This window comes from Nannobrachium achirus (assembly GCF_963921795.1).
Source record: "Nannobrachium achirus genome assembly, chromosome: 15".
Taxonomy (NCBI): Eukaryota; Metazoa; Chordata; class Actinopteri; order Myctophiformes; family Myctophidae; genus Nannobrachium; species Nannobrachium achirus.
Genome location: NC_137822.1, coordinates 37272172 through 37290433, shown reverse-complemented (window position 1 = coordinate 37290433; position 18262 = coordinate 37272172). Strand labels below are relative to the sequence as shown.

At 43.3% G+C, this 18262-nt stretch overlaps 1 protein-coding gene across 1 annotated transcript in view; it reads right to left on the bottom strand.

Annotated features, from left to right (window-relative positions):
* LOC308299820 (vomeronasal type-2 receptor 1-like) overlaps positions 1–18262 on the bottom strand; it is a gene marked incomplete at both ends in the record, with an annotated part of 36481 nt that overhangs the window by 3455 nt on the left and 14764 nt on the right. The window contains 5 exons of the mRNA XM_080743605.1: positions 354–629; positions 739–945; positions 1516–1683; positions 8752–8872; positions 14037–14088. Of these exons, the coding sequence (XP_080599731.1) occupies positions 354–629; positions 739–945; positions 1516–1683; positions 8752–8872; positions 14037–14088 (824 nt within the window). The remainder of the gene's footprint in view (positions 1–353; positions 630–738; positions 946–1515; positions 1684–8751; positions 8873–14036; positions 14089–18262) is intronic.

Genomic DNA, 18262 nt, shown 5'->3' with positions numbered 1-18262 from the left:
CTCAGGGACCAATCAGAAGGCTGACAAACGGTCTATTCTGTACGACAAACGGTTGGCGAGATAAAGCCAAATAAAGTTTCGGCCAATCAGAAGAGGGGGCGGGGCTAAATTAAACCAAATTAAGCTGAAGGACTCTGAAACAAGTCAAATGACACCACCCACAAGTCTGTACGACAAACGGTTGACGAGATAACGCCAAATAAAGTTTCGGCCAATCAGAAGAGGGGGCGGGGAAAAGTTAAACCAATTAAGCTGAAGGACTCTGAAACAAGTCAAATGACACCACCCACAAGTCTATACGACAAACGGTTGACGAGATAAAGCCAAATAATGTTTCGGCCTGCCATTCACACCTGCCATGGCTTTATGGTCTGCAAAGTGGCACAGCTGTGCCCACTGAAAGGCCCTCTTCCTGGCACACATTGCAACATGTCATGGAGGGCATGGGCCAGAGCATAAACAGCCTTGTACACGTTATACTCAGGCCTAAGGTCAGACACATCCAGAAGTGTAGTTTCTGCTGTTCCCAGGTCCTCTTGTCCAGTACACACCCTTCCACCATCATCCACCCACTCTGACGGAAGGGGTGCAAATTTACACCGAAATGTTTCCTCCCAAAACTGCCTCACCTGAAGAGACACTATGAAGACTTAAGGAAATGTGTACTGTACGTGTGAAACAAACACCATTTTGTCAGTTGGAGAACTGCAATGCTACTAAACTAAATGAAAGACTCACTAAGGTATTTTCATGGCTGTTGTCTGGATCATTGCCAGGATGTATTTTTAACATGAACTCCTTGAGACCTGGTATCTCTCCACGATGGATGGCAAGACCTAGGGTGCCTCCTAGAGACGGGGTGAAGTGAGGATTCTGGGGTCCGATGTAGGCTGTCCAAGGCTCATTTGTTATCCACTGCAGACCGGTTAGATTCTGCTTTACCACCTGTCGATTGTGTTTGAAAGGAAATTTAAAAGGCAAAGCACAGCTATAATCCACTGTCCTATACCAGTGGTTCTCAACCTGTGGATCGGGACCCCCAGGGGGGTCCCCAGATGATTAACTAAATGTCCAACATTGTTTTCTCACTCAACAGTAAACAAACCAACATAAAGTTTAAGTGCATTTGAAGGTATCTACACATTTCTAAAGTGAAAATGTAAGGCCTGTGTGAGCATGTACTGTATATCTGCTATTTTCACAATAGAAACGTGTTATACAAAATGTAATCCCCCCAATGCTCCCCAACTATAACAATTCCTTATAGAAGTGATATGGTGTGATGAGTTGTTTTCCTGTTTTGCAGATAAGTATTGATGTAAAAAGGTGAAACAAAAAAATGTAATTGTTGATCATTTAAATTAAGCTAAGAATACGAATAAACTGCGTTGCAATGAAATGAAAACCAAAATACTTGCACTTAAATTTCTACCTATTTTTAAATAAAAGTATGTCATCGATAATCAAGAATCATTTGTTATTAATCCCTAAATTAACATGTAACAACTCGCTAACCTCCTTCATTAGATTAACCAAATAGCTCCCGTATACAATCAGAATGACCACACGAGCTGTGGATGTCTTCATCACAGTGACAATCCTCCGAAGTTCCGACTCCTCGTGGTCCCAGGGCAGGACCTCCAAATAAGCCAGACAACCCAGACCAGACTGAGCCAGGTCTGTCTGGAAGATGTGGGCATAATCGTGCCCATAGTCATTATCCATGAACAGAAATCCTACCCAGGTCCACTCAAATCGCCTCATAATCTGGAGTATAGATCGCGCCTGGTTGGATAAAGAATGTAGGGATAACTATTTACAGGGTAAGATTATTGACAATCCTTGAATCCAGATTACTCAATGAAAAGGTCTAATCATTCTCTATGCTGTCAAGTAGGGGTGTAACGATACATTTGAACAACGATTTGATATTTGACGATATGATACATGGACAATATTGGTTCATTCATGGCGATACCATACGAATCGATTCAATGATTTAAAATCAATATAGTAAATATTTAGCAAAGACATTAAATCTGTGTGAAACGTGTCAATAGAGCAGGTTTTTGAAGGGAAAAATCTATTATGGATATAAATAAGTAAACACTGATTCTTAATCAAATACATGGACATTATATTACAACACATTATGGACAAACCCGCACCTTGACATGAACACAGAGATTACACACATTTATCGATAAACCAAGAGTTGCTATATGGAATGGAAAAGTAATTAGACCCCTCTTTTTAATTTTCCCTCTTAAAATTGCTAAATACTAGGCACAAATATAGTTTCCATACAATCGATTATTTGCATTGCAAAACGATTCGATACCGGTTATTTGCATTGTAAAACGATACGATACGACATACTGTACAAAGCCAAACTGTACAATATTTGACTTTGAAAATCGTAGTAGTAGATCATTGCTAATTAAAATCGATTTTTCGATTCAGTTACTATATTGTTACACCCCTAATGTCAAGTGTCAACAAAGATCTTCAGCTCCAGCAGTAATACACAAGAAAATTAGAGTTGATGTGCAATATCAATTACACTCACTAGAGGATGTTTTTGTTAAGTGTGTGTAATATTAACTATCAATGCATCTATTGTCTGAAGAAGGTCACCTGGACGGCGTTACTTGGGGTTGTTCTGAAGAATGAAGGGAACTGCTTCCGGTCACTCAGGCAGGCACACATGGCATAGTAGCTGACCTGAATAAGGCACAGCACATTTTGCTCTGTAATAATATACTACATTTCTTTTTGACACATTTTCTCGGCAAACAGGGCACGTGAACGAGACAGAGCAGGGAGAAATCCCTTCCCATTCTCTCAATGCTCTGCCCCTGGTGCTCTGCTGAAAATCACTCATCACTTAACAGTATGTCGATTTTGCTCACTGCTCCAATTTAAATTTAGGCATATTGTCCGCATTTTCATTTGATAACAACATACAGGAATAAACAATCCAACTTTGTGGAGAAATTATCCACAAATGCAAAAATCCAATAATGCATGCAACATTCTGATTATGACACCAAAGAGGTTCTCTCCCCCTCCCCGTTATATAAAAAGAGACATTATATTAGACCACGAGGCCAGCCTGACTCAGGGCCATATAGGATTCCTTCTTTTGGGTCCAGGCAAAGAATCAACATTTAACATAATAGATGCATTGCGCGCGTGCTCCAACCTTTCGAGCACATGCTGCACCCTACATTATATTTTTGCCCTCTCCATTAAGCTCAAATGCTCTGCCTGAAAGAAAATATAGTCTGTCTTTCAAGCTGTAAAAAGAGTATATAGTACAGTACAACAGTACATTGTTGATTGCATTTTAGATTTTGAAACAATCAGATAATCAAAATACAGTATATGCAATTGGTGATGGTAAACGTGGATTCAGTTGGAAAACTTACCAGAGGCACTCTGTACAAACCTAATATTTTAGAGATAGCAATAGCATTTGTCGAGGAATCTGGACCCACAATTCCGAGCACTGGAGGGGACCCGATGCAGCCCTCATCCAATTGAAACTGCTCTTCTTTCCCACTGATCAATGACATTGCTGCGCGGAATCCAACTCCAAGTGAGTAACAGGTATCATAGAGACTATATCCCAGAGTCACATTGGGCAGTAGGCTGGGGTTTCTGTTGATCTCAGTAATGGCAAAAGCCATGGTTTGGGCCCATCTGAATGATTCAATGTTAAAACTAAACAGACAAAATGACACTGTAACAAAGGCATATTTATCTTAGAAATATACACCATCAATTAATCCTGTGGTACTATCGATGAAAACAATTTCCCTGTTCTCTTGCTTGCTGTTGTATTTGGGATACTCACCCATAGCACGTGGGGTCCTGTGGCTTGTAGGTGAAAGACATCTCAGAGTAGACAGGGTACAGACTGATATAAAACAAACCACCCAGAATAAAGTCCCCTGCCTTGTACATTCTGTTGAGATTATTAAACTGTGCCTGTAGCTCACAAGAAGAGGAAGCTGAGGAAGGAAAAGGAGAGACTGAAGAGAACAACATTAAGGTCAAGTACAGGCAAGTACAGGCGTGTGTGTCTAGAGAAGCCCTCATGACTGTCCTCCTCTTTCTAACCCACATCATGTGCCCATTTCCTACATTTTATAGACAGTGCTATGCCATCCCCTGTGCCACTTTATGTCACTATACGTAATCTTTCACATCATACATCTGGGCATTTCCAGAAGTAGGGGCAGGGCTAAACATTTGCAGTGTTTTGCAAGAATCGGCCTCATGGTGGCACTAGAAGAGGGCCATGTGAGAAATTATGGTTTGTGGTTTGGCAGCCAAGGAGTGTTTGTGCAAAGTTTGGCATGGATAGGGGCACCGGTGGCGGCGATATGAGTAGGGCAAAAGTGTGACGGACAGACTGACAGACTGACTAACAGACTGACTAACAGCCGGTGGAGGTTTTGTTAGTAACATACCAGTAAAACTCCCTAATCGGGAGATAAGTGACCGTCAGGTCACATGTATACACCAGGGGCCGTGGTGTGGAGCAGTAGCTTGTAGATCGGCTACTTTTGACTATTTTCCCATATTTTTTTCCCGGCGGCATGGGGGCCCCGGCGGGCTCTCCTAGCCCGAGTTACGGCATTTTATGTGCGCTGCAGTGGGGGCAGGACCACTTTTGCATCCATTCTGGAGCACCAGGAGTCGGTGGTCCCCGGGAATTCCCCGTGAGCAGCCCAGTTGGGGTGGTCATTTGGTCATTTTTGCACTTTTTGGCGGCGGTGCCAGGGGTTCCCTGGGGGTCCCTGGAGCTCCCGGGGTCCTCGAGGTTGTGGTTTGGCAGGCAAGGAGAGTGTGTGCAAAGTTTGGCATGGATAGGGGCAACGGTGGCAGAGATATGAGTAGGGCAAAAGTGTGATGTGACGTGACAGACAGACAGACTGCCGGACGGACGGACTGACGGACTGACAGCCGGTGGAGGTTTTGATAGTAACTGCGACCTGACGGTCGCAATGAGAGATGATAGAATGAGCTTCATGGAATAATGTACTGTAGATGGAAATGAAGGAGATCAGCATACATTTTATTGATTTGTATTTATATACATTTTTTATATATTGTATTACTTTCATATGCTGCTGAAAGCTGTACACCACCAGATTGTCTTGGGTAATTTCTGAACCATGGGAGTTAACTTGACAGTCATACAATCAGTTACACAAAACACGCACGCACGCACCCACGCACGCACGCACGCACGCACGCACACACACACACGTCACACACACACACACACACACACACACACACACACACACACACACACACACACACACACACACACACACACACACACACTCTCTCTCTCTCTCTCAGGGGTCACTAGCAACATGTTTGTTCATAGCTCTCAACAGCTCACAACACAATATTTGGATAGATTGGCTATTTATTCTGCTTATACATGTACGTAGTTTATATGTAGGCTTTGAATGTTGATGAAAATTGGTGTTCGGTTTCATTCAAATAAGACCTCAATATTTTACTCAAGTAGGTCTCTAGCTCTGCCCTCGATTCCTCCAAAACATTATCATCACATGTCCCAGACAGACAGAAAGGGCTTTGAAACCAGTTTACCCAGTTTAAGTGATACTTTCATTTCCAGGGGCTGCCCAATGCGACAGCCTATTATTCCGAAGTACCTATAATAAGTAAAATTATAGGTCAGGATTCCAATGGCACATCAGGACAGTAAGCTGATCGGACAAAAGGCATATCAATAGGGTTGGGTTCGGTAACCGCCGCACCGCGGTATACTGTGGCCTACCGCGGTGTCAGGGTCCTTACCGCGGTTAAAAAAGACAAAAAATAGGCTATTTTTTATAAGAACGAGCGAGTTTTAAAACGGGGGAGAAGCGAGGACCGCAAGCGCTCCATGCCGCTCTGTTCTGGGCCACGTACCACATGTTTAGAAGCTCTGGCCGTCAAAGGAAGAGTGCGCTTCCAAATCGCGTTGGAGACAATTCCTTACTGGAGCAGTAGCCTCGTAGCCTAGCAGCAGCGTTAAACTTTCTCCATAATCCACATGACAAGTATGTTTATACATTCCTTGTGGCAGTTTCTTTTTCATTCATACGGGCGGAGCGCGACGACTAAAACCGAAAACGAAACTAGTGCTGGGCTGCTGCAGAGCAGACGCTAGGGATCGTCACTTACTACTTTTGACTGCAATTGCAGCAGCGCGGGTGCTCCGTCGTTGTTCTTACAACCTTTTCTGTCAAGTCTGGTAACTAAACCTGCCTACTTGTTTATATCACCACTCAATCAATGTGAATTGCGACGTGAGTTTACAGAATCACACAATCTACCCCATCTCATCGTTTGATTGTTCACACACAGCATGTAGTGTCTGAGAAGCCACAGTGCGTTACTATAGAAACCCGACACTGCACAGATCTACAAGCTCAGAACGCGACGCGTTGTAAGCTTGTAGATCTGCTACTTTCAAAGCCAGAGCCGCTGTGCTGTGCTGTACGGGGAAGTATAACTCGGGCTTATAGGACCGTGGAGCGGTGAATTTTGGGTAAATGATAGGACTATTTTGGCTTATCGCCGAACCTTAATTAATAGATACGGGGGTGCGGTAATTACCGCAATACCGTCGGTAAATGGGAGGACGGTAACCGCGATAACAAAATGTCAATACCGCCCCAGGCCTACATATCAAGTCCTCGAGCTCCTCCCCCCTCTCCTGTGAGGAAGACACGAAAGACATACTCTTTGACATAATAAAGTTTGCGCTCCGGTGCTCTGAAAATAGCAGATCTAGAAGTTTACAATGCGTCAAGCTTCAACACATGGTGAGTTTTTATTTGAGTGTGCTATTTTCAGCATGCAACCAAGTGTAAAATCAGCCATTATGACGCCATCAAGGCCTGCCAAAATACATTTTAGTTGACAAAATCAACTGTAGATTTAGTCGACTAAAACTAGACTAAAAGTACAATTTATCACACTGTCAAAATCAACACTAAATCTCTGACTGGTAGGGATGTGCGCGTGTACACGGTTATCCGTGTACACGGTTTGTAAACCACTATTCGTTTTGAAAATACAATTCGATTATTCTATTAAATATATTTTTAATTATTGAGATATTAAATTTATTAAACATTTAAACTCTGCGCCCATATTACTGTCTTGTCTTAATAAAATGTTACTTTTTAACAAGCAAATTAAGCAATCCCTTGATTGATTTGCGGAGCATGACTGTCTGTGTCTCAGTCTGACTGACTGTTCCGCGCTGCACTGGTCGCGCTGACCTCCAGTGAGTGTGCATGGCTGCACGCAGCCACACACCAGGCAGGCTGTCCGCTGCGCAAGTAAATTAATGGCAATTAAGCGACGTGTATCTTAAAGATACTGGATGTGAATCACTCGCCTGCACGCTGTATCTGTGATCCGGTCCATGAATTAATCCATATTTTGAGGTGAGAACAAGCCAAGGAGAATGCTTAATTATACATTGGCTGAGTATGGAATACCATTATGTAGCCAACTTTGAAGAGAACAGAGCTGTTGCTCAGTTACTATAGCGACTCCAGTCAGACAGACATCAGCTGTTGTAGCGACCAAGCTGAGACTGATGCGCTAATTATTGATCTTGACCCAGATTCACGCAATGACGTGATTGATTAATTTGAGCAAGATTGCAATATTATATAACATTTTAAAAGGCTTTTATATACTCTTGATACTTTTTTCAAACGAGGTTTGCCCTAATGGATCGAAGTGCTCAGTTTTGGCTATTTTCTGTGTGAAATTACAATAAAAAAAAAAAAAACAATGAATTTTCGACTAGTCGAATATTCGTTTACAAAATTGTCGTGTACACGTCAGTGAAATTAGTCGCTAGGAACATCCCTACTGACTGGATTACTGTTTTAGTTTAATCTGGTAGAAAACAAATCCATGTGCACCTATTGTTTTGCGATACCCACAGAGAATCGTTTTATCGTTGAATTTATGTTTCTATGTCTTGCTGGCGGCTCTACCCATGATGGATTTCTTCGTGTTTCTCTCAGGTTTCAAAAGGATTATATGACACTTTGGTCCAAACAGTGCCACCAAAATGCCAAAACTAGACGCTAAGATAGCAAATATCTCCACCACATCTGCATATTTGCCTGGAGAGCTGATATATGCTGGGATGAAGGCTATCCACACGGCACAGAAGATCAACATGCTGAAAGTGATTAACTTGGCTTCGTTGAAGTTGTCTGGAAGATTCCTTGCCATGAATGCAAGGAGGAAGCTGAGGAGAGCCAGTAAACCAATATAACCCAACAACACACCAAAACCAACTGTTGACCCAACATCACACTCATAGACTATCTTATCACTGTTGTATTCCATGTTTTTTTTAGGAGTTGGTGAGGCAGACACAAGCCAGACAGTGCATATTATTCCCTGGATGGCAGTAAGAAGCAGAACTGTTCCTCTCTGCTGCACAGCACCAAACCACTTCATAATGTCTGCTCCTCCAGGCTTGGAGGCCTTGAACACAGCCAACACCACCATAGTCTTTACCAGGATAGTTGACACACACCAGACAAAGCTGATTCCAAACGCTGCATGCCTCAGCTGACAAGTCCAGAGTCTGGGACGACCAATGAACAGAAGAGAACATAAGAAGCATAGTATGAGTGCGGACAAAAGTTGGAAGCTGAGTTCTGAGTTGTTGGTGCGTACCATAGGTGTGTCTCGATGATAGATGAAGATTCCCAGGGTGGTAGCACAGATAAGTGCACCTATCACTGAGATGGTTGTCAAGGAGATACCCAGGGCCTCATGGTAGGAGAGGAACTCCACACTCTTAGGGACACAGTGGTCACGCTGGGGATTGGACCAGAAGTCTTCCGGACAACTATTGCACCCTGTAGAGTCTAAGAAACAGGACGTGGTTAAAAGGGACAGACACGTACAGAATCATTCTCAAGGTAATCTACATAATGTAAACCTACCAGTCTCATTGCTGATCTCTCCCTCAGAACAAGCAATGCAGTCAAAGCAGCAGACAGGTTCTCCTTTCCTTCTGGCCAGACGGGTTCCAGGGGAACAGCTCTCACTGCACACTGACCGAGGAGGCTACCAGAATTATAACAATGGTCAATTTCAGTCTAAATAAAGCTGCAAGCAGCGATGACCGGGCCCTCTCAGCTCTACCCACGTCACAAGGGGCAACAGCCAATCAGAAGAGGGGGCGGGGCTAAGTTACACCAACCAATTAAGGACAAGGAAACAAGTCAAATGACACCACCCACAAGTCTGTAAGACAAACGGTTGATGAGATAAAGCCAAATAAAGTTTCGGCCAATAAGAAGAGGGGGCGGGGCTAAGTTAAACCAATTAGGCTGAAGGACTCTGAAACAACCCAATTGACACCACCCACAAGTCTGTACGACAAACGGTTGACGAGATAAAGCCAAATAAAGTTTTGGGCAATCAGAAGAGGGGGCGGGGCTAAGTTAAACCAATTAGGCTGAAGGACTCTGAAACAAGTCAAATGACACCAACCCACAAGTCTGTACGACAAATGGTTGACGAGATAAAGCCAAATAAAGTTTCGGCCAATCAGAAGAGAGGACGGGGCTAAGTTAAACCACTTAAGCTGAAGGACTCTGAAACAAGTCAAATGACACCACCCACAAGTCTGTACGACAAACAGTTGATGAGTTATAGCCAAACAAAAGGAACCAGTATGGACCAATCAGAGGGGGGGAACTTCCTGTTTGGTGAAGGAAGTTTGACGCTTCGCCACGGTCACGCTGTTTTACGAAAACTCACGATTTGAGCAACCTTTCATCTTTAACGTGTCTTGTGTATGCTGAGCGAATTTGATGTTGATTCGATTAACCCCCTAGGAGGAGTTTGTTAAACACGTGATAATGGCCAAAAATGCGCCAAAACACCACAAATAAGTCAAAATGCCTAACTTCCTGTTAGGTTTCGGACGTGGCGCCAAGAGACTTTTTTGTGAGTCCGGACTTGATACAGGTGTGTACTGATTTTCGTACTTGTAGTGTACTTGTAGTTGAAACCGTATAGTGTGGCCGTTGCCTTGAAATTTTGTAGGGGGCGCTGTTAAATATGTAACTTTTTTTTTTAAAGTTGCGCAACTTTTGGAGTACGTTTTGCGCCTAAAAAACGCGAAAGAGGCGGAAGAATAATTAGGAACCGAGCACCACACAGTGGTGTGAGGTCCCTATTGTAATTGCAAAGATTATTATTATTCTTCCCCCGAATAAACCGCGTTTTTAAGGCACCAAACGTACTCCAAAAGTTACGCAACTTTGCACGCATATCACAAGTGGCGAAACATTTCGTATTCTATAATTCGCAAAAGGGGCCATGGCCTAATGGCTCAATAGCGCCCCCTACAAAATTTTAACGGCACAGCCCCACTATACGGTTTCACCTACATGTACGAAAATCAGCTTTATCTTTATTTCGTGCTTTATCTCGTCAACTGTTTTTCGACTTGTTTCAGAGTCCTTCAGCTTAATTGCTTTAACCACACGCTCTTCTGATTGGCCGAAACTTTATTTGGCTTTATCTCGTCAACCGTTTGTCGTACAGACTTGTGGGTGGTGTCATTTGACTTGTTTCAGAGTCCTTCAGCTTAACTGGTTTAACTTAGCCCCGCCCCCTCTTATGATTGGCCGTAACTATTTGGCTTTATCTCGTCAACCGTTTGTCGTACAGACTTGTGGGTGGTGTCATTTGACTTGTTTCAGAGTCCTTCAGCTCATTTGATATAACTTAGCTCCACCCCCTCTTCTGATTGGCCGATATTACATGTAACTTTTCAATGGCTGCTGTCCTTTGTGACGTGGGTAGAGCTGCGAGGGCCCGGTCATCGCTGCTTGCAGCTTTAATAATCTATGCAATTACAATAGGGACCTCACACCACTGTGAAGTGCTCGGGCCCTAACTAAATTACATTCACATCATTAGTTATTATAGAAAGCCAAAGCCACCTTTGTTGATTCAAAGTTCCAAAAGATTATGTCTTCATCGAGGATGAGTTCTACACCTCCGGCGACAGATGCCTTGACCACACCTACATTTTGAATCTTTGTGCTTCCATCAGGGAGCCACACCCAGTTCATGACATCACAGATTTGTAAAGAATCACCATTCTCGTCAAATGATACATGATCACCAAATGATGTGGTGAAGTTGACCTTTTCCAGGTAGTATACAAGCTAGAAATAGTGATGGGCAAAAAATGGAAGAGCAAAATACTACTGTATGAAATACAATCATTTTTAACTTTGTTACAGCTCCAAACACTGATAAACATGTACTGCCATAATATTAACATACATTAATATAAGAAAAATAATATTTATTTTTCTTTCAACTATGTTCGTACATATTAATTATATCATTCTTTATTTGAATCAAATTTTAAATATTCACCTGTGAATTGTGAATTAATATTATACCTGCCATGGCTGTATTGTCTGCAAAGTGGCACAGCTGTGCCCCATGAAAGGCCCTCTTCCTGGCACACATTGCAACATGTCGTGGAGGGCATGGGCCAGAGCATATACATTCTTGTACACGTTATATTCTACCCTGAGGCCAGACACATCCAAAAGTGTAGTTTCTGCTGTTGCCAGCTTCTCTTGTCCAGTACACACCCTTCCACCAGCATCTACCCACTCTGGTGGAAGGGGTGCGAATTTGCACTGAAATGTGTGCTCCCAAAACAGTTTCACCTGAAGAAACACATCAAGAAAAAAATGCCTTTTGAGTGTTTTGACAAATTGACCCCTTCCTGTAAAATATTAAGACACTGGGTTTACAGACTGGACTGAAGTGTATTGTAGAAGAAAGCCAGCTGGTAGAGTATATAGTGCAACACAACAACATGTCGGGGCTGCGCACGGCAAATTTCACAGGACAGGGGCCAAAACATACATGTGTTACTCTGCTAAACTCATTTTTGACCTGAAGACAACACACCGGTTAAACTAAATACTCACTAAGGTATTTTCATGGCTGTTGTCAGGATCATTGTCAGGATGTATTTTTAACAAGAAGTCCTTCAGACCCGGTGTCTCTCCACGACGGATGGCAATGCCCAGGGTTCCCCCCAGGTACGGCATGAAGTGAGGAGTCAGGAGATTAAAATCTAATGTCAAACCCGGATCAGATATCCATTGCAGACCTGTCACATTTTGCTTTACCACCTGTTAGTTGAGTTGGACAAAACATAGCATGAACCTTGTGTGAGCAACCTCTGTGTGTGTGCGTGCGTGTATGCGTGTGTGTGTGCGTGTTTATGTTTTAACTCCAACCTCTTCCATTAGAGTGAACGCATGGATTCCGTAAACATATCCAATGACCACACGAGCTGTGGATGTCTTTATCACAGTGACAATCCTCTGCAGTTCAGCTGGGTCATTGTCCCAGGGAACAACTATCATATACGCCATACAAGTCGAACGAGACTGAGAGAGTTCAAATTGGAATGCTCGAGCAACATCCTGACCATAGGCATCATCACTGACCAGCAGTCCTACCCATGTCCACTCGAACCGCCTCATAATCTGGAGAATAGCTCGAACCTGCATCGGATAAAGAAAGGAGGGATTAGTGCTTAGGTTAGATTATTTACAAATCGGTAAATCCAATTAAACTCCTACACAGATTCAACAACGAAACGGTCTAATCGTTCAAATAGTTCTCTTCTGATGCTGTCAACAAAGACCTTCAGCTGAGTGAAATGTCCTCTAGTGACTATAGGACAAATAAATACATTTTAAAGTTTAAAGACATAAAGTATATACAAACAATCACACATATACAGTACCGTCCCCCCTGTGACATTGAAAAAGAAGAAAAACTAAGAAAAAGAGAGAAAAGGAAAAGAAAATTAAGAATCATAATACACAGACAAACAGAAAAAACTGAAAACATCCAAACAAAAAGAAGACAAACTAATACGATAAAAATTTACACAAATAGATCACAATACAAAATAGAAAAGAAAAAAAAAATATAATACTCCTGTACATATTTCAACTCGTTTTTGAAAGGTGAGAGAGAGAAAAAGTTGCCACATTCTGTCAAACACTGTCGTCATTTCTGCCAGCCATGGCACTCAAAACATCGTCAGAATATTCCTTTTAGCGATAACCATTGCCTTGGTGTGAACTACTTGATATCAACAGATCTAGATAGTCTCTAGATATTTACCTGGAAGCCGACCTGTGGCATTGTTCTAAAGAAGGATGGAAACTGACTCCTGTCACTCAGACAATTGCAGGCAGCATAGTAACTTACCTGAAAACGGCACAAAAAAAGTATAATATCCCAAACAATCCTGGAATATTATACAATTTTATATTATTATTATTATTATTATATATTTCCCCCCTTTAAGCAGAGCATGTGAGTTGAGAGCAATGCTATGCCTGCAAGTATAATGTTCTATGTATTTCAAACTGTAAAAACACCAAATAGGCCTACAATACAATTGATTATATTTCAGATGTTTTAATATATAAACATGTACTACTGTATAAAACTGGTGATGGTGAAATGGGGTTCAAGTGAGAAACTTACCAAGGGCACTCTGTACAAACCTAATATTCTAGAGATAGCAATAGATTGCATCGAGGAAGAATCACCCACAATTCCTAGCACTGGAGGGGACCCAACACAGCCCTCATGCAATTGAAAATGCTCTTCTTTCCCACTGATCAATGACAATGCTCCACGGAATGCAACTCCAAGCGAGTAACAGGTATCATAGAGACTATATCCCAGAGTCACATTGGGCAGTAGCCTGGGGTTGTTGTTGATCTCAGTAATGGCAAAAGCCATGGTCTGGGCCCATCTGAATGCTTCAATGTTAAAACTAAAACAACAAACGCCACTGTAACCTTGAATATTGATCTATGTAAAAATATTCAACATCAACTAAACATATGGCACTGTCTATCAAATAAGTTCAAACTCACCCATAGCAAGTGAGGTCCAGTCTCTCTGAGGTGAAAGACAGCTCAGGGTAGACTGGGGAGAGATGAATCTCAAACACGCCACCAAGCACAAAGTCCCCAGCCTTGTAAATTCTATTGAGATTAAATTGTGCCTGTAACTCACAAGAAGAGGAAGGTGAGGAAGACAAAGCAGAAAATAAAGATAACAACATCACAGTCAAGTACAGGCATGAAAGCAGGTGTGTGTTTAGAGAAGCCCTCATGACTGTCCTCTGTCTAACCCCCCCTTTCCCAAATCCTTTGTCCAGTTGCTACATTTTATACACAGTGCTATGCCATCCCCTGTGCCATCTTATGCCACTACGTAATCTTTCACAACACCCCGGGCAGCCCCATCTGAAAAGCAGTAGCAGTAACATACATTAGCAATCTTGTCATATCAAAAATAATTGGGTTTCCTGCAATGCGTCACCTGGCAACTATTACCCACTATAGGGCATAACAGTGAGCGTGGTTTACTGGTACCACAGTCCATGCATTTTTCCCACAGAGATTATGACAAAGAATATTAATATAAACTAGGGGTTTGCGACCCTACGTGCCGCTCACATCTAGAGATCGCACCCGCTTTGCAGGCTCTCACAGCTACGTTGCAGCAGTGATCCAACTGATGTGGCCATATATGGAGATATGTATCTGTCAGTCCTTGCACACTTGTCCACATGTCCCTAGTACCCAGTTGTCCTGGTGCCCACCTCTCCAAGTGCCCACATGTCCCTAGTGCCCAGTTTTCCAGGTGCCTACCTCTCCAAGTGCCCAAATGTCCCAAGTGTCCAGTTGTCCAGGTTCCCACTAGGGGTGTGAAAGAATATTCTGTATTCGAATATTCCTTTGAATGTTAACAATAAAAGAATATTCGAAAGTAAAAAATTGAGCTTCGAATGAATTTATATTTAATTAAAACAAATCTGCCGCACTTCTCGCGAGATTCTGGGCGCATGTAACGTTAAAAGGTGGCTGGTCTCGCAAGGCAGAAGTCTCCATTCGCCGCTGCAAAAGTGGGCTGATCTACAAGTCCACAATGTGTCGCTGATCCAATACGTTGTGGGCTTGTAAATTAAGGGTGCATATTTAGCGACACCGGCATACAGCGAAGAATAAACCTCCAGCTGCTTAACTTTCCCTTCACACTGTCACTGACCGTCGTCTGCCTCGCAGCGCACACAGTGCTTTGCTTTGCCTCTGAGTTTTGCTCACGTTGATTCAGAATGATTAACAAGTCAAGCTGAAACGGGCGACTCATTTGGTAGTGACGGGAAGGCAGACAACGAGACTTCTCCACCGAAAACACAAAGCATGGATTTCTTCTCTCACCGAGTCAGTCTCCCCGCACGCAGCCACGGTAACGGTAAAGCTCCCTCCGTCACACTACTCTTGTAGACTACCTAATTTGGTTCAAACCAAAACATAATCCATTGGTGTGAATATAATTGCTCGTTTCATGTCGTGGCTGTTCCAACTCCATCACAGCTGCTGTGACGCTTCGCAACAACGATGCGATGCTGCTCTTGCTTTTACCAACGCCAGGCACGTGCACACAGACATCAAACGGGGCTTGAGCCCCTGTCCTTTTAAGAGAGAATTGTCAACCAAAAGGCCCTTTTAGAAATGTCAGCCCCTGAGTTATACCATGTAACTTCTTTTATAAAACAAATCTTAAAATTGTCCTAATTGTTAAATCGCTAAAGTTTTAGAACACCCACTCCGTTATTTTCAGCTTCTGAAGCCTTCTCTTTATATGTTTTCTTCTTAGCAGTGACAGGGGCGGGATTTCCCGGCAAAATGATGTAATCTGCATCATCTGTATACGTTGTGTATACGTTGGCCAATCACATCGCAGATCATACACACATGATACACTACCGGCCAATAACCGACTCTTCAGGAAGTAGCTTCCCTCAGCAACCAGTGTTTACGATGGTGAAGAATTCTTAACCTCTTATTCCCCAAATCCTGCTCAGAAAATTACGTTCTACCACTCCATGGATTCGTATCGGTTGCGGTGGTTTGCGGCGCCGCTCCGGTGGTCCGCGGCGGTGGTCCGCGGTGACTCCGGGCGAAAAACGGACGAAAAAAGCAATACCGCGACTGACCACTAGTTTAGCAACTTACACAGTATAGCTTTAACATTCTTTGCACGTCCCTGACCAACGTGGACCTGCACGACCACCAGTAAAGCGATAGAAGCGACTGTCTAGATTAGAATAAACAGCTTCGAAGTGCGAATGCTTCGAATTATTAGAATATTCGAATTTATTCGAATCAACAGTGGATTTTAAAGGGAATATTCGAATGCCATTTTTGGCAAATTTTGACAGGCCTAGTTCCCACCTCTCCAAGTTCCCACATGTCCCTAGTACCCAGTTTCCAGGTGCCCACCTCTCCAAGTGTCCACATGTCCCAAGTGTCCAGTTGTCCAGGTGCCCACCTCTCCAAGTGCCCACATGTCCCTAGTGGCACCACCTACAGGCCAAAAAGGCCCTGACTGTGGGCAGGCACCTAGGCCCAGCACTGCACTGCCTACTGTGTGGTGTCCCAGTCCGGCCCTGCGCCGCCTACTGTGTGGTGGCCCAGTCCGGCCCTGTTCCGCCTGTGTGGGCCATGCAACGCCTACTGTGTGGTGCCCCAGTCTGGCCCTGCACCGCCTACTGTGTTGTGCCCCAGTCCGGCCCTGCACAGCCTACAGGCCAATATTTTTAGGAAATTCGTAAACATTTTGTGATTATGAGAAGTAGAGAAACATCTGAAGGTGGAAAAGTAGATGGTCCGCAAGGCAGATGCATAATATTGATTATTGTATTATGTTTTTTAGACTATTGAACAGCTACTGAACGTGGAGTTACAGATGGACAGACCTGCTGTGGTATGCATTCTGATTAGGTAGTGAGATTATTTTAAGCCTAGGATCAAGTCATCCAAGATCCTGGTGAATCATGACCATAATATATTTGAATATTTAATTATACTAGCCCTTACCCGTTCAAAGATATGTGCTCCAAAATGATGTGCAGTGTGTGGGTTATGGGATGTGCACTGTGCACACAGTATATGAGGGATGGAAAGTAACTTTAACTGGTGCTTGCATGATGTAGGAGCATCAATGTAAGAAACCCGTTTCGTTTAATGGCTACAGAGATACTGTCCCCCCCCCCCCCCCCCCACCCGCCTGCCTGCACACACACACACACACACACACACACACACACACACACACACAGAGCTGGTTAAACATTTTGCCTCAAGCTAGATGCAGAATAGATGTGCCTCATGCTAGATGCAGAATAGATAGTAGATACACCATAAAAATGCTAATATACAGCATACGATTTGTGAAAGTGACAAACGGGCTTCACAGTTATGTCAGGTGTGTTCATATGCTTATGGTGATGCGATTTCAGATCAATTGCTCCAGCCACTGAGGAGAAACGCTGTGACAGACACTCAGACACTCAGACACTCACTCAGACATTCGCAAAATTATAGTATAGATGTATACTACATTTAATGAATACCCTTTGTTTAATGGTTTAAAATAAATCTTTTCACACATGCACGGACGCACGTACACATACATAATGTACATGCGGTGTAGGTAGGTGGTGCGCCTCTTTCCCATCGGTGACTGCTCTCCATTCTGACATGCCGCCACTGCGACATTGACTTCTATTTTCGGAGTAGCGACACTTCCATAGAGGTTAAGTTTAGAGTTAGGGTTAGAGATAGGGTTAGTGTCGGAATGGAGACATTTCGGAATGGAGACATGTAACCTTTCCCATCCTAGATGTGCCTTGGCTGTGCTCCTATAGTTCGCTCGCCATCACTTCCAGGTGCAGTGGGGAGATATTGTACAGGGAGAAAAGAAGGGGGTAGAGTAGAGATCCTTGCCGGACTCCAGTTAGGAGTGTGTGGGCGGATGCAAACCCTTCCAAGAGACCTGGTAGGTCCGGTCAGTAATAAACTTTAGTGTCATCTCAGCGCTACCTATGTTAGCAAGGGTGTCCAGGACCAGCTGGTGGTTCAATTTGTCAAATGCTGCTGACAGGTCAAGAAATCAGTAGAGTTGGAGGCAGCCTGGGCAACATGGAGTGCTTCTGTGATTGCAAGGAGTGCAGTTTCTCCTACAGATGTTGTCCAAAAACATCACTTAAATCCGTACTCAGTATCTCTATAATCATTGAACGAAACAG